Source organism: Jaculus jaculus, chromosome 3 (genome assembly GCF_020740685.1).
Source record: "Jaculus jaculus isolate mJacJac1 chromosome 3, mJacJac1.mat.Y.cur, whole genome shotgun sequence".
NCBI lineage: Eukaryota > Metazoa > Chordata > Mammalia > Rodentia > Dipodidae > Jaculus > Jaculus jaculus.
This window is the reverse complement of record NC_059104.1, coordinates 12256986-12274811: the sequence shown is the minus strand read 5'-3', so window position 1 is coordinate 12274811 and position 17826 is coordinate 12256986. Positions and strand designations below refer to the sequence as shown.

The 17826-nt window shown below is 44.5% G+C and overlaps 1 protein-coding gene across 3 annotated transcripts in view; it reads left to right on the top strand.

Moving 5' to 3' along the window:
* Clybl (citramalyl-CoA lyase) overlaps positions 1-17826 on the top strand; it is a 297384-nt gene that overhangs the window by 175526 nt on the left and 104032 nt on the right. For all 3 annotated transcript variants that reach the window (XM_045145803.1, XM_045145802.1, XM_045145804.1), the window contains exon 2: positions 3697-3883. In XM_045145803.1, the coding sequence (XP_045001738.1) occupies positions 3697-3883 (187 nt within the window). The remainder of the gene's footprint in view (positions 1-3696; positions 3884-17826) is intronic.

Genomic DNA, 17826 nt, shown 5'->3' with positions numbered 1-17826 from the left:
ACTGAGGAATTGAACCCAGGTCATTAAGACTTTACAGGCAAATGCCTTAACCACTGGGCCATCTCCCTAGCCCTTGATTAAGTTTTAAAAATTTTGCAAGTAGGGCTGGAGAGATGGCTTAGCGGTTAAGCGCCTGCCTGTGAAGCCTAAGGACCCCGGTTCGAGGCTCAATTCCCCAGGACCCACGTTAGCCAGATGCTCAAGGGGGCGCACGCTTCTGGAGTTTGTTTGCAGTGGCTGGAGGCCCTGGCGTGCCCATTCTCTCTCTCTCTCTTTTTAAATTTTTTAAATTTTTATTAGCATTTTCCATGATTTTCGGATGGAGGTCTCTCTCAGCCCAGGCTGACCTAGAAGTCACTATGTGGTCTCAGGCTGGTGTCAAACTCATGGTGATCCTCCTACCTCTGTGTCTCAAGTGCTGGGATTAAAAGCTTATGCCACTGCGCCCAGCTCCCTGTTTCTTTTATTTTTTAAAAAAATATTTTTATTCATTTATTTGAAAGCAGAGGGAGAGAGGGAGAGGGAGGGAGGGAGAACGGGCACTCCTATTGCAAACGAACTTCAGACATTTGTGCCTCTTTGTGCATCTGGCTTTATGTGGGTCCTTGGGAATCAAACTCAGGTTGTTAGGCTTAGTAGGCAAGTGCCTTAATCACTGAGCCATCTCTCCACCTGTCAATTTTTTTTTAATGTTGAACTTAGTTTTTACTTATTTTCATCAGTTAACCTGGAAATTATAAATTTGAGAAAGAATAGTACAGTGAAACATTTTTGCCTGAGTTAGTATCACAATGTCTTACTTGCCATCACAAGATCCTACTATGAAATCACAACGCCCCACTGTAAAATCACAATATCCAATCTGTGACAACAAAGTGCCATGCCGTGAAATCACCATGCCCCCATATGAAAGCGTAGTGCCTACTCTGACATCATACTAACAAATGGTGACATCGCAGTATGCTAGTGTGACATCACAATAGCATAATGTGAAATACCAACGCCCACTCTGGCATGACAATGGACCACTATGACGTAGTACCTCTCTGTGAGAACTCGATGCCCCAGTGTGACCATAATTCACTATTATAATCTCACAACTCCTCAGTGACACCTCACTATGCCCAGTTTATTTTTTTAATTTAATTTAATTAATTTATTTTGTTTTTCCTGGTAGGGTCTCATTCTAGCCCAGGCCAACCTGGAATTCACTATGTAGTCTCAGGGTGGCCTCAAACTCAACAGCCATCCTCCGACCTCTGCCTCCCTGGTGCTGGGACTAATAGTGTGCACCACCACACCCAGCTATTTTATTTATTAAGTAGAACCTTTGGGGGCTGGAGAGGTGGCTTAGTGGTTAAGGTGGTTGCCTTCAACACCAAAATACTCTGGTTTGATTTCCCAAGACTTATGTAAGTCAGGGTCCCAAGGTGGCACATGCATCTGGAGTTCATATGCAGTGGCTAGAGGCCCTGGCATGCTTATTTTCTCTCCCTTATTCTACCTCTTCGTCTCTCAAATAAATGAATAAATAAATTATATATATATGTATATATATATATATACATACATATATATATATATATATTTTTTTTTTTTTTAAGTAGAAACTCTATATAGACACATCATGTGTTGGTACCATTATCTCCCTCCCTCCTGCCCCCACTCCACCGAGGGCCCTCCTTAGTGGGATTGCTGGTATTCACCAAGGAGCTGTGGGTTATGAGCTATGAGAACATTTTGGGGAGGGCTATGTCTCTGGATATCCCTTCCCACCCTGTGGCTCTTGCAATCTTTGCGCCCCTCTTCCGCAAACTTCCCTGAGCCGGGCTGGTGTGCTTTAAGTCTTCTTCCTGTCGAGCTCTCAGCAGCTTCTGCATTTCTGCTCTGGTACGTTTTGAGCGTCCTCGGTGTCCGTCTGCGTCACCCTGGCCCGGGGTGTCAGGCTCGCCGTGGAGGCGGCACCCTCGCCCACCTTGCCAGCTCCTCTGTGGTTCCCCTGGGCCTGGCTGATGTGTGGGGGACGCACATCTCCTGGCAGGAGTCAGCTCTCTAGTCTTGTCTTGTCAGTACACTATTGTCCACGGTTTTCTCTGCTTTTTGAGAAACAAAAACAGCCTGTCCAATGGAGAGGGAGATCAGGAGAGGTTAAAGGGTGTCTTGTGTTTTTATTTGAAAACTTTACTGTGTGAACATCTTGCATGTTGGCTATAGTCCCATCAGGTTACAGTCTTATGTCCCCTCTCCCTCACCCCCATTCCACTAAGGGCCTCCTCTGTGGGATTATAGGTAGTCATGTGGGGTCATGAATACTCCAGTTTGTCTTTCAATTTAAAAAAAAAATTAATTTTTTAAAAATTTAATTTGCAAGCAGAGAGAGAGAGAGAGAAAGAGAATAGGCAGAATAGGCACACCAGGGCCTCCAGCCACTGCAAACGAACTCCAGACGCATGTGCCCCTTGTATATCTGGCTTACATGGGTTCTGGGAATCAAACCTGGGTCCTTTGGCTTCACAGGCAAGTGCCTTAACCACTAAGCAATCCCTCCAACCCCTTAAAAAAAACTTTGAAATATTTTATTTATTTATTTATTTGACAGAAAAATGGGAAGGGGAGAGCAAGAGAGAAAGAAAATGGCACACCAGGGCCTCCAGCCAATGTAAATGAGCTCCAGATGTGTGCGCCCCTTGGGCATCTGGCTCATGTGGGTCCCAGGGGATTGAACCTGGGTCCTTTGGCTTTTCAGGGAAGCACCTTAACCACTAAGCCATCCCTCCAGGCCTCTTTCAGTTTTTTGAGTGTTTTTTTTTTTTTTTTTTTGGCCATGCTGTCTGGCCTGGGAGCTTGCGGTAGGTGCTCCTGTCTCTGTGATCCTTGTCCAGGTAGGTGCTTCTGTCGAGATGAAAGGCGACGGCACTACAGCACCCTGCTTGATGTGGGTTCTGGGGATCCCAGCTCAGGCACTTGGGCTTGTGCAGAAAGCATTGTAACCACTGAGCAATCTTTCCAGCCCTTTGTGATTGTTTTGGAGGGATAGGTACTCAGGTGGCCGAGGCTGGCCTTGAAGTCCTCTCTTTATCTTCTAAAACCTGGGATTACAGGCATCTCTCCCAATCCATACTCAATCTGGACTCCATATCTAGATGCTATTGAAGAACACAAAAACAAAAGCAAACCAAAGAGACAATTGTTTCAAGTCTTTGTCAAATACATCTGCCATCGGTTTTTCAGAAACCGTTATCGCCCATTGATTCATGCCTAGCTTCCTTATACATTTTTAACAGGGTCTCTACATTTTTATCTTGCACTGAACCCTGCAAGTTCTATGGCTGGGAATGATCGTAACAGCTGACTTCTTCCTCTACCGGATCTATAGTCAGAAGCAGTTTCCACAGGATAGACTGTGGGCATGATGGAGGTAGGAGCTAGCTGTAGTGAGCCAAGGAGCTGTGGGCCATCTCCTCCCCTTTCCACAGCACACTGAACTTAGTATGATGGGAGAAGGGGAGAAAGAGCCAGATTTAGGATAAATAAATAAAAAAAAATTTATTTAATAAATAATAAAAAAATATTTATTTAATAAATAATAAATGAAAATCAGTTAAAAGATTTAGTAAAGTAAGATAAAGAAATTTTTCATGAAGTTAAAAATATAGAAATTCCATTTGGGACTCACTTCCATCCCGTCTCCCACAGGAAGGCACCCCTAGCAGCTGGGGTCTCCAGGCCGGGATATAGCTCCTTGTGCAGTCACAGGTACATCCCTCGGAGAGCAGTGCTGTATGTACCTGGCAACGATGAAAAGAAAATAAAGAAGATTCCATCCCTAAAAGTAGACTGTGCAGTGCTGGACTGTGAAGACGGTGTGGCTGCGAACCAAAAGGTAACGCATGGGCTGCTTTTCAGAAGGGAAGAAGAAACAGACTGATATTTACTGCTCTTGGAATGACGTTGATTATTATTTGGAAAGGTTTTCCTGTAGTCATCTTCTGCTAATATATAATGTTTTTTGGATCCAGTCCTTTCATGGGCTCCCTCTCTCTCTCTCTCTCTCTCTCTCTCTCTCTCTCTGTGTGTGTGTGTGTGTATGTTTTCTCTGTGAGCACTCAGCCAAAATATATTTTAAATCATGATACTCAGTAGACGTAGTTATTGTGTATATAGATCAAAAGATAGACAGTCAGGCTGGGCGTGGTGGCACACACCTTTAATCCCAGCACTCAGGAGATAGGATTGCCGTGAGTTTGAGGCCACCCTGAGACTACATTGTTAGTCCCAGGTCAGCCTGGGCCAGAGTGAGACTCTTCCTTGAAAAACCAAAAATAAAAATAAAAATAAAAGATAGACAGTCGGGCTGGAGAGATGGCTTAGCAGTTAAGGTGCTTGCCTGCAAAACCAAAAGACCCAGGTTCAATTCCCCAGGACCCCCATAGGCCAGATGCACAAATTGGCACATGCATCTGGAGTTTGTTTGTAGAGGTTAAAGGCCCTGGCATGCCCATTCTCTCTCTCTATCTACCACTTTCTTTCAAGTAAATGTAATATTAGCTGGCCAAGATAAACCAGTTATATAGTTTTATTTTATTTTATTTATTTAAAAGAGAGGGAAAGAGTGAATATGAGAATTAGCACATCAGAGAATCTTGCTGCTGCAAATGAACTCCAGACACTTTGTGTATCTGGCTTTATGGGGTTCTGGGGAATCAAACCTGAGGCTTGGCAAGCAAGTGTTTTTAACTGGTGAACCATCTCCCCAGCCCCAAAATATATAGTTCTAGAGTTATAGCAGAAAGTTTTCAGACCAATTGAAATGTAATTACGGAATTCTTTTCTGCTTTATACCACCAGGTATATTGAATTATGTATGCCCAAAACATACAAAGACAGTTTTCCACATGGATATATCACTATTTTCCCTGCTTAACTGTAGTTTCTGCCTGACTTCATCTCTCTAAGACCTTACCAATTGGTAAAGTAGCACACAAGGCAGGCACAGACACTCTTCCTTGTTTTTGAAAAGATTTAAATTGTTGGCTGGAGAAAATGGCTTAGTGGGTAAGGCATTTTCCTGAGAAGCCAAAGGACCCAGGTTCGATTCCCCAGGACCCATGTTAGCCTGATGCACAAGGTGGCACATGCATCTGGAGTTCATTTGCCCTGGCACACCCATCCTCTCTTTCTCTTAGCCTCTTTATCTGTTTCTCTCTCAAATAAGTAAATACATAAAATGTTTAAAGCTGGGTGTGGTGGCGCGTGCCTTTAATCCCAGCACTCGGGAGGCAGAGGTATGAGGATTGCTGTGAGTTTGAAGCCACCCTGAGACTCCATAGTGAATTCCAGGTCAGCCTGGGCTAGAGTGAGACCCTATCTCAAAAAACTAAAAAAAACCCCAACAATTTAAAATGGTTAAAAAATGATTTAAATTCTCCTTAAAGATTTTGATGCATAGTCTTGCCATGTATCCCAGGATGGTCTTAAACTTGCAATTCTCCTGCCTCAACTTCCTATGCACTGGGATTATAGTAGCAAGCCACCATGCCAGATACAAAAAGTTCCTACATGGAGCTGGAAGATGGCTCAGTGTTTAAAGGCACTTGCTTACAAAGCCTACTGGCCTGGGTTTGATTGCCCAATAACCACATAAAGCAAGATGCACAAAGTGTCACATGCATCTAGAATTCGTTTGCAGTGGCAAGAAGCCCTGGTGTACCCATTCTCTAACTTCTCTCCCTCTATGTCTCTCTCTCTCTCTCTTAAATAAAGATAGATATTTAAAAATAATTTCTTATCTGGTGGTTGTCTGACGGATACTTTTGGTTTCATTTTGTTTTGCTTAATTTTATTGTCACATTTACATAAATATGTGTATGTATATATATTTTTAAATATTTTTTTAAGGCAGGGTCTCACTCTAGCCCAGACTGGCCTAGTGGTACTCACTCTGCAGTTCCAGACTGACCTTGAACTCAGGGCTGTCCTCCTACCTCTGCCTCCCGAGTGCTGGGATTAAGGGTGTGTACCACTACACTCAGCCTCTTGTCAATATTTTTATAACAAAAATGCATTTGCTCAATAATTAAGTGAGATATGCAAATGTTTATAATAATAACTTATGGGCTGGAGAGATGGCTTAGCGGTTAAGTGCTTGCCTGTGAAGCCTAAGGACCCCGGTTCGAGGCTCGGTTCCCCAGGTCCCACGTTAGTCAGATGCACAAGGGGGCGCACATGTCTGAAGTTCGTTTGCAGAGGCTGGAAGCCCTGGCGCACCCTTTCTCTCTCTCTTTCTCCCTCTATCTGTCTTTCTCTCTGTGTCTGTCGCTCTCAAATAAAAAAAAAAAAAAAAAAAAAAAAAAGACTGGCAACTGAAAGCATGCTTGTAACCAGAACAATTTCATGATACATAAGTTATTATGTAGAGAGAGAATGGGCACGCCAGGGCTTCCAGCCTCTGCAAACGAACTCCAGACGCGTGCGCCCCCTTGTGCATCTGGCTAACGCGGGTCCTGGGGAATCGAGCCTCGAACCGGGGTCCTTAGGCTTCACAGGCAAGCACTTAACCGCTAAGCCATCTCTCCAGCCCTCAGTTGCCAGTCTTTACTTGCCCAGTGGAATGGCTTGCAGGGCTGGAGTGGACCGAACAGAACATCTGGATTCATGCTTATCTGGGTAGCTTCTTGCTGCACGTGATCTGAAGTAGTTTGTACTATGCATCTTTCTAGGTTGATTGCTTTCCTGGGTGATTCTAGCAAACGTATATTTACCTTAATTAGTAAAATGAAGTTATGAACCCAGCATGGTGGCACACGCCTTTAATCCCAGCACTCGGGAGGCAGAAGTAGGAGGATCACCATAAATTTGAGGCCTCCCTAAGACTATAGTGAATTACAGGTCAGCCTGGGCTAGAGCGAGACCCTACCTTGAAAAACCAATGGAAAAAAAAAAAAAATTGAAGAAAAATGAACTTAGTTTCTCTTATTTTCATGATGGTATAACCAGGGCTTTCTACGTATTGAAAAAAGATTAGAATAAGTGTGAGGAATCTTTGGTGTGTTCCAAGAAAATTGAATGAAACTTCTTTCTCGGAAAGATTAAGGTAAATAGACAGTTTTTCGAAGGCTATAATATGATTCCAATATTTCAAAACTCATGCAGTGTGCTCTAAGATTAGATTCTAAATTGTACTTCCAGTTCTGTGTGACCTAGGGCAACTCACTTCCTTGCCTCAATTTCTTATCTATACTGTGGATATGACAATATCTTCTTTTGTCAGGAACAGGGATTATTATGGGAGAAAAGTTGATAAAGTGCCAGGGAGTAGCTTGATTTCTTATAGGAAATAGATTAGATAAGACCTGTAGTAATCATTAGAGAGGAATTTATTTGAGCCTTGTAACACAGTGAGCTATTAGGAGCCTGGATAAAGTTCTAATTACATTTCCCTCCAAGTCTGGAGGCTCTCCTCCGAGACCCACCTGAGGATTGCTTCCTGTACCCCATGGGAATTAGAAATATAGTTTGCTCCTGCCTTCCATTTTCTTGTTGAGCAGCTGTGCCCTCAGCTATCCTTATATGCAGAATAGCAGCCCGCGAGCTACTGTGTAGGAACAAACTAAGGAGGAGGGAGTGAAGAGTGAAGAGTGAACAGTGGTCAAGCCATGGTCTTCATCTTGGAGCGTCCACAGTGTTTCCATTAGGACACTATAATCCTTTAATGTAGCTGACTGGTGCTGCATTAATTTCCATGTTCTCTCTTTTCTGCGTGCTGTGTTAGAGTCAACTAAAATTTTCTTTAAAGTCCAGAGGGAGAACCAAGAATGGTGGCGCACGCCTTTAATCCCACCAGCACTTAGGAGGCAGAGATGGGGGGATCACTATGAGTTCGAGGCCAGCCTGAGAGAACATAGTGAATTCCAAATCAGCCTGGGCCAGAGTGAGACCCTATCTCAAAAACAACAGAAATTAGTAATAATAGCAATAATAATCTAGAGAATGCCCTGGTAAGTCAGCATAGTGCTTGTAAAGAAAAATGTAGGGTTTGGTTGTTAAAACGTCTATCTAGGACTTAATTTCATCTTATATTTTCATTTCATAGTTCTAGCTTAATAAGTCTTTTTTATTTTATCTTATATCATCTGAGTATTTAACAAACACACAGAGCAAGTTTACAATGAAAATGTTGAAGAGCTTAGAGCTACGTACTGCACAAGCATGCCATTAAGAACTTCTATTCAAGTTTTTTTTTAAAGATTTTATTTTTATTTATTTATTATAGCGAGCGAGAGAGAGAGAGAGTGAGAATGGGTGTGCCAGAGCTTCTATCCACTGCAAATGAACTCCAGATGCATGTGTTACTATGTGCATCTGGCTTACTTGGGTCCTGGGGAATCAAACCTGAGTCTTTAGGCTTCGCAGGCATGCACCTTAACTGCTAAGCCATCTCTCCAGATCCCTCCCCCCCCCCCGCTTTTTTAAACAAGCATTTAAATGGTGCTGAGTGAATGACAGGCACTAATTTATACAGCAACTCAATTAGGTTCTAGAATTATATTCCTTTTATAAATAAGGAAACTGAGGCCTAGGGAGGCCATGTTCATGATTAATACTATGACCTAACTCCTAAAATCCAGTCTTTTTTCATAGAGACCTTATGAGATTTTTATCAAGTCCTTTTTCAGGACAAAGGAGCATGCCAGTGTTCTCAACTACAAGTAGAAATACACATTCACAAGCTGGCCATGGAGTCTTATGCTTTTAATCCTACCACTCGGGAGGCTGAGGCAGGAGCATTGCTACGAGTACGAGAAGGCAAAGCGTGCAGGACAAACAGGCCTCTGAGCGTAGTTCTGTGGGCAGTTCGAGCCGTGTGAGCTGACGCAGGCCCTGAGCAAAGCCACTTGCAGTGAGCTTTCTCGTGATGGGACAAGGAGGAGGTGGTCCTCTGATTTGATTGACGGGCTTATTGCATAACCTTTTCTCTTCGGCACATATCCCCTCCCATGATATTTCTCATTCTAATCATATGCATGCCTAGTTACACACAGGTATTAGATGGCAACTGGGGGATCCTCCCTACAAGTTCACTTCGAGGACTTAGTTTGTCCATTGTGCACCTAGGGACAACCAGTGCAGGCCATATATAGTCTCCTGTCTTTCAGCCTCAGATGTATCTGCTAACATATTTACATAGAAACATATCACATGGAATGGTTGCTAGGGGAAGAGAAACAGATTGCATTGTTTGGAGCCGGGTTTCTGTGCAGCTCGGTGCACAGGGGTGTGTGTGTGTGTGTGTGTGTGTTTGGGGGGGGTGTGTCTTCAGTTCCCAGCAGGTTGTGAGGTGCAGTGCTCAGAAAAGGTGAGTGTTATTCTCCAAGCCAGCTGATGGCTAAGGCAGCTAATCTGGTCCTCGCCGGCCTCAGCGTGGCCCCGGAAAGCACCTCTTCCAGGCCACCTGCTCTGTGTGGCAGAGGACCTGGGACTGCCGGAAGAGCTGCCTTGACTTGGTCTTGAAAAGCAAAAGAAGCCAGGTACTTTCTAAGCCGCCGTGAGGGTTTCAGCAGTCCCCTGGGAACACAACACCTGGCTGTGTCTCAAGGCTTCTGTCACCCTTCATAGTGGATAACAGGACACTCTGGAGGCCTGAAAAAGGCTGGTCCCTTGGAGCCAATGGTGGAGACAGCTCCTACTGGCCCTCACACCCCCCCAAATAAGCTGTGTGGGAGAACCTCTTCTCTAAGAGTTTCTTCCTCTGACCTGGTCGACCATGGGTTTGTCCAATTCTGCTAGCGGCTTGATCACAGTAATCAGGTGTCAGACTGGGCACGTAGCTCGGTGGAATGCTTGGCTAGTACGCACAAAGCTCTGGGTTCCGCCCCCAGCGTTATGTACCTTGGAGTAGGATTATGTGTCTGTAATCTCAGCCTGTGATACATATGACCTTGTCTCAAAATATATATACATATGAAATGATAAATATGCTTTCCTGATCCCTACCTTTTTCTTTTTCTTTTTGGCAGTGCTGGGGGAGGTACCGAGCTAGGCAAAGGCTATACCACTGGGCTACATCCCCAACTGACACACACATCAACGTAAACCAATTAATTCTTCAGTTCATCTTACAGATGGAAGACCTTTCCCACCCCGAGCATATGGATTCATTCCACTGGCCCTTTGTCTTTTGCGCATGTGCGATGTTCACACATTCACACACACGCAGCATGTACACAGTAACCCCCCCCATCTGTGTACACACTCACTATGCATACACAAAGCCACGTGGATCAATTTCATGTTCCTTGGTATTGTCTCTTTTGTTGGAATAAATGATGAGGTGTCTAGGTGTGTTCTCCCCGCAGGGAGAAAGTGAAAAGGACGTGCAGTGAGTGATTAAATGTACACAGGGCACGGCGGCCCACTCCTCTTCAATAGGGGTGTGGATTAGGATGGTTAGGATGGGAAGGTCCACTCCCAGGTGCCTTGCCTTTATTAAAAGACTTAAGAGCCTAGGAGATTTCTTCAATAGCAATTGGGGTATCTGTGAGTCTTTTCAGAACAGTATGGAAAAGCTGAACTGTGTGCAGGAACTCTGCAAGGTCTTTTTGATCCTTAAAGGTTCTGGTATAAAAACCTATGCAGGTTTTCATTAAAGTAGTAAAGTGTTTTCAGTCTTTTGTTCATCTCTTCATACCCTTAAATAACCTTTCCCTTTGAGGGGTGATTGTGAGAAAACAAACCAAGCAAACATTCCCCCCCCCCCACCATTGTTTTTAAACCAGGTAACTCTTAGTACAAAGTGGTAACAGTCAGCAATTTCTATTTAATGAGCTTAACAAGCCTCTTTACAAAGAGATGCAGGCTTTAAATTATTCCTTTTCCCGCAATTCCTAGGAATCCAGTTAAATAAGACTGTGACCATCAATGGCACATCTGACTAAAGCCCAGGCCTAGGTAGCAAGACAGATTTTGAGTTCCAGTTTAAAATTAAGGTTAAGGGCTGGAGGGATGGCTTTTAGCAGTTAAGGCATTTGCCTGCCAAGCCAAAGGACCCAGGTTCGATTCTCCAGGACCCACGTTAGCCAGATGCACAAGGGGGTGCACGCATCTGGAGTTTGTTTGCAGTGGCTGGAAGCCCTGGAGCGCCCATCCTCTCCCTCTGTATCTCCCTCTTTCTCTGTCAATTAAATACAAATAAATAAATAAAAATATTTTAAAATTAAGGTTAAAGGGGGTGTGGGCCTGGGGTGATGCTTTAATTGGTAAAGTAAGTGCCAGGCAAAGTGAGGACCCAAGTTTGGATCCCTAGCACCCACATAACTGCTGGGTGAATATGGTAGCCTGCCTATAAAAATAGTGCTTGAGAGACAGAGAGGATCCATGAGGCAAGCTGGCTAACTCGACCACCTGAATCGACGAGCTCTGGGTTTGAGAGAGAGAGTCTGTCTTGATGAATAAGGTGGCGAATGATCAAGGAAGGCACTTAATATATATCAACCTCCAGGCTGGAGAGATGGCTTAGCAGTTAAGCGCTTGCCTGTGAAGCCTAAGGAAACTGGTTCGAGGCTCGATTCCCCAGGACCCATGTAGGCCAGATGCACAAAGAGGCACATGAGTCTGGAGTTCGGATAGAGTGGCTGGAGGCCCTGGCGCACCCATTCTCTCTCTCTCTCTCTGCTTCATTCTCTCTGTCACTCTCAAATAAATAAATAAAAATAAAACCAATATATATCAACCTCCATCCTCCACATGCACACATGGATTCATAACTCACACACACTAAGCACAGACCAAAACCAATCCAGCTTAAATAATCCAAAGCTTTGTAAACATGGAAACTAAAATACATACATGTGGGGGGGGGGCATGGAAACTACATCATATAGATCCTATAGGATAAAGAGAGCCACAGTATTTTTTTTTGGTTTTCTGAGGTAGGATCTTGCTCTACTCCAGGCTGACCTGGAATTCGCTCTAGTCTCAAGCTGGCCTCCAGCTCACAATGGTCCTCCTACCCAGCTTCTAAAACTGCTTTTAATGGTCTCTTGACAATGAGGACCCAGGCATGGTGGTAAATGCCTCTAATCCCAGCACTTTGGAAGGCTGAAGTAGAAGGATCACCATGAGTTCGAGTTTTGCCTAGGCTATAGAGTGAGTTCCAGGTCACCGTGGGTTAGAGTAAGACCCTGCTTCAAAACAAAACAAAACAAAATAAAAGAGACCGCGAGGTTTAAGTGGGGCCAGGGGAGAGGGATGGAGGAGAGGAGAGGGTAGGGGGAGGGCTAACCACTATCAATTATGAAAAAGCCATATGGAACCTATCTCCTTGTTAGGTAATTTTAAAATATAATTTAAAAAGTAAAAGTTTGGGAAGAGGTATCCTTCAGGGTTGGATAATGCTGCACTCAAAAGCCACTGGGTATTATAGGAGAATCTAAGTGCCAGGAGTGGGATTCCTCCCAGTGAGTGGTTCATCATGGAGGCCCCTGAGGAACCCTGCACAATATAGGTCACTGCTGCTTCTGTAGGTTGTCCACCAGAGCTAGACAGTAAAGCCCTACTGTTGAAGAAAACCACGTGCTTCCATGACAGGACACTGCAAACTCCAGCTGGGCCTGAGCTGAAAGCCTTCTCTCCTCTGGCCAGTTGTCATGGTGTTGGAAAGTGATTCGCAGGCTGCTGGGGGAGAAAAGTCATCCACAGTCTTAACCAGCAGTGGACCCTACGAGCTACACAACTTGCCAGTAATACAGGAATTTTAGGGCTCCTCACCACACACCAATATATGCCAGCACACCAATATGATACAGGAATTGGGCTTTCTCTCCAATGTACCAATATACGCTAATGCACCAATATGACATGAGAATTTTGGGGTGTCTCTGGATTCTTACCAATTCAAAGAATTGAAATCCAGACACCAGAGGGTAAAGTTGACAGGAGTTGTTAGATAATAGATAGACGTTAAGAGAAGAGGGCTGGGGACATGGCTTAGTGGTTAGGGTGCTTGCCTGCGAAGCCTAAGGATCCATGTTCAACTCTCCAGATCCCTCCTAAGCCAGACACACAATGGTGAGGCAACAGCAGGATTGCACATGCCCACTAGGTGGCTCAAGCATCTGGACTTCGAGTGCATGGCTGAGGCCCTGGAACCCCAATTCTCTTTCTCTCTCACACCCACCTCTCTCTAAAATAAAATAAAGAAGAGAAGAAAGGAACATTCCCAAGAGGCATGAGCAGGGCTTCAGAAATGGGGAAGCCCAGAGCTTAAGGGAAGGAAAAAAGAGAAAATACAGAAAGCCCATGAGAAAGGAGGAGTGGGGTAAAGCCCAGAGCATATGACAAGGAATGGCACTAGAAGGCAGAAACAGACAAACCCACCTAGAGTCCCAAAGGGGGTCAGTTATAGGTTCTGAATGGGGGCTGAGGGGACCAGCCACAAGGCCAGTTCCAGGTTTAATATGTTCTGGGAGTCTTAATTATAAGAGAGGGGAGCTCCTTCTTCGGGAGGGATACAGGTTAGGTTTATTGAAAACACAGATCGAGGGTGCTCCTTTCGGCAGCAAAGATAAAGGGAAGCCAGATCCTTCCCTGACCTCCAGCAAGTAGAGCAAAGCAAGGGCAGGCTCAAGGACATCCCTCCCTTTAACTGTAGGGGAGGGGCAGTCAGCCTCAAGGGCCCAATAGCCAATGAATCAAGGTGAGTCCTCTGCTTCAGTAGTGGCATGACTGCCCTGGGGGTAACCAACTGCCCTCTGATTGGATGTGAGGCCCACTCCATGGCAGGGAATACACGCTGGTACTGAAAACATAAGTAAAAGCCTATGGAAGGTTCTAGGCCCTTGGGAGAAAGCTCCTATTCTTTAGCTACATGGGCAATGTTGTGCCCATCAAGCAGCTCTCTACATGTTGATAATTATGTGCCCATAGATTAGTGACACTTTCACCTTTGGTCAGTGAAACTTCATTTTGCAGATGGTAGTGACCTTTGGAAAGATTCAAAACTCATCAAGAATACTTGAGGTAAGTGACAGTTTGGAGGCTCAGCACTAAATGAAGCATTAATGTCACACCCTCCAAGGCTCAGGAACACTGCAGAAGACAGCTGAGCATGCTTGGAAGAGCCAGGGGATGGAGGAGTGCTTAGAAACACTGTCTTCTGGATGTGAAGCAGCTCTTGCATCTATGAGCTCCCAGGGACTGTCAATATTTGCATGTTACCTACAATAATATTGGGCCCACTGACATTTTGTCATGGATGATAGAAGGCACAGAAAAGAAAAAAAGAATGTGGAATATGGGCTGCAGAAATGGCTTAGCGGTTAAGCGCTTGCCTGTGAAGCCTAAGGACCCCGGTTCGAGGCTCAGTTCCCCAGGTCCCACGTTAGCCAGATGCACAAGGGGGCGCATGCGTCTGGAGTTCTTTTGCAGTGGCGGGAAGCCCTGGTGCGCCCATTCTCTCTCTCTCTCTCTATCTGCCTCTTTCTTTCTCTGTCAGCTGCTCTCAAATAAAAATAAACAAAAAAAAAAATTTTTAAAAAAGAATGTGGAATATAGTTGAGGGTGTGGTGGCGCACTCTATGAATCCCAGCACTCTGGAGGCAGAGGTAGGAGGATCACCATGAGTTCCAGGCAACCCTGAGATTACATAGTGAATTCCAGGTCAGCTTGGGCTAGAGTGAGACCTTGCCTTGAAAAACAAAGCCAAAGACAAAGAAAAAATACTGTGGAAACTGTAGTTATTTCCTCTAAAATAAATAAGAGATGTTTGGAGAGTGAAATGACCAATCATTAAGTTTGGGCTATGAGTGTAACTTTGTAGAGCACTTTGCCTAGCATGTGTGAAGTGAAGCCCTGGTTTTGATGTCAGCAACAATCCTCCCCTCCCATTCAACTTCTTTTGAATGTACTACTAATTAAAACCATTGCTTTTGTCAATCATAAAATGGCTTCAGGCAATTTCCACAAAATAAACCCAAGAGGTTTCAGTTTGCAAAATCTCTAAGTAGCTAAATTTGTATAGATGCCACCAAAATAAGGAGCAGTTGTATGAAATTTTGCAGAGGAACATGCTTGATATATAAAAAAAATAGTCTTAGTTTGGCATGGTGGTGCACACCTTTAATCCCAGCACTCGGGAGGCAGAGGTAAGAGGATTGCCATGAGTTTGAGGCCACCCTGAGATTACCTAGTGAATTCCAGGTCAGCCTGGGCTAGAGTGAGACCTTACCTCAAAAAAAATAAACAAACAAAAAAAGTCTTGGGTTGGGGAGATGGCTTAGTGCTTGCCCATAAAGCCAAAGGACCCAGGTTAGATTCCCCAGGACCCATGTAAGTCAGATGCACAAGGTGGCACATGAGTCTGTAGTTTGTTTGCAGTGGCCAGAGGCCCTGAAATGTCTGTTCTCTCCCTCTCCTCCTCTCTACCTCTTTCTCTCTCTCTTAAATAAATAAATAAATAAATAAATAATTTTCTACTTAAAATAAATTGCCAGGCTGCAAACCAATATCAGACTAACTTTATTTGGGTGCTGGGGAATTGAACTTGGGCCAAAGGCTTTGTAAGTGAGTGTCTTTAACCAATGAGCTATCTGCCTAGTCTCATAATGTTATACTCTTTCCATGTACTTTTAAATAATCAGATCAAGGACCTCTCAATGATCAAGCAGACATCAGCCTTCAACTTTGAGGGTCAGAGGTGGACAGGTAGTAGCATACCTCCTTCCTGGGGGATGAGGCCCCTTGAATCAGGCCCATTCCTGAGTTAAAGGCAGTTTCCATCATCCTTTGCAATTCTGGTCCCTTCCTAAGAACAAGCCTGGAGCTGGCCATGGTGCTGACGGTGGTCTGCAGCCGATTCTGGAGACCATCCAGCGAGTACATCTGTGTTTCAGAACCATTTCAATTTCGAAGTCCTCTGTGTGGATTAACTTATTTTTATTTATTTATTTTTAGAGATGGAGAGAGAGAGAGAGAGGAGAGAGAGAGAGAGAGAGAGAGAGAGAGAGAGAGAGAGAGAGAGAGAGAGAATGGGCACTCCAGGGCTTCCAGCCACTGCAAATGAACTCCAGATGCGTGCACCCCCTTGTGCATCTGGCTTATGTGGGTCCTAGGCTGGCTTTGCAGGCAAGTGCATTAATCCCTAAGCCATCCCTCCAGCCAGTTGCTCACAGCAACTCTACCATAATGGACAGAGAAGAAAAGCAAGATACAGAGAGGTCAACACACTTGTTCAAGGTCACATAGCTACTAAGTGGGGAAGTCAGGCAGTCTCCACCCCAGAGGTGCACTTTTGTTTTGTGTGTGTGTGTGTGTGTGTGTGTGTGTGTGTGCACCACATGAGTGTGGACATCAGTGTACAACTTTCAGGCTGGATTTTACCTCTCCATTTGAGGCTGGGTCTCTGTCATTCACATTGAATGCTGTGATCACAGAGAGATTCCTGGTTTCCCGGAAATTCTCCTGTCTCTGGCTCCCATCATGCTGTCAGGGTGCTGGGATGGCAGAAGGCCACCATCAGGCTTCTGGATTCTTACATGAGTTCTGGGGGACCAAACTCAGGTACTCAGGCTTGAGCAGCAAGCTCCTTAGCCACTGAAACATCTCCCCCGTCTCTTGTACTATGTTTGCTCAAAATTGTTATACACAGTGCCATATAGAACTTTTGAAGTCTGGGCTGGAGGGATGGCTTAGTGGTTAAGGCACTTGCCTGCAAAGCCCTAGGATCCTGGTTTGATTCTCCAGGACCCACAGAAGCCAGATGTACAAGGGAGTGCACGCATCTGGAGTTTGTTTGCAGTGGCTGGAGGCCCTGGCATGCCCATTCTCTCCCTCTCTATCTTTCTCTCTGGCTCTTACTTTCTCTCTCAAAAAAAGAAATAACATTTAAAAAAAAAAAACAACTTAAAAAAAGCTTTTGAAGTCTTCATTCAGTATTGTCCCTGAAGAATGAGCCTGGGTCCCCCACCTCAAGTGACCAGGAAGGCCACTGTGGGATGGTTATTTTGGAGAGCCAGATACAGAAGTGAAGACAGGTCAAGTGGCGGCTGGGAACAGAGCTCCTTTGTGGTAGAGTATTTATCTAGCATGTATCAATAGCTCTGGTTTTCATCCCCAGCACTACATAAAACCACCTGTGATCCTAGTCCTTGGGAAGTAGAGGCAGAAATTCAAGGCCAGACTGGACTAGATGAGACCCTGATTGGGTAACTGACCACTATGATAGCCCTTACTTCTTAATGGAATGACCTGTTTCATGTCTGCTTCCCTGGGGGACTCGATTTTATAAAGAGAACCCCATTGTATTCTGACAGCTTTGCAGAGTGAGTCCTATGTGATCAGTATATCGTAACTGTCATCAACATATATGTCAGTTCAGCATTCATAGCAGCACCATTGTGTGGAAATTACACTTTACATTCCTCCTCTCCTCCTGTATAGCACATTTGTCATGCCCCACTGGGGAGTTTTCATGTCTTCAGAAGGCATTAGAAATTAAGATTAAGAAATTAAGATAGAAGGAAATTAAGATTCCTTTTTGTTGTTGTTGTTTTCAAGGTAGGGTCTCATTCTAGCCCAGGCTGACCCGGAATTCACTCTGTAGTCTCAGGGTGGTCTTGAACTCATAGCAGTCTTCCTACCTCTGCCTCCCCGGTGCTGGGATTAAAGGCATGTGCCATGATGCCTGGCTGAAATTAAGATTTCTTATAAATGAAGTATAGAGACCAAAATGGAAGAAAGAACTCAAACAATGATTTGGAAGATTTGAAGGCCTAAATTAGTTATAGGGACTGAATTTTAGTTTTATGTTAGAGCTGAGATTTGGGATTTTGT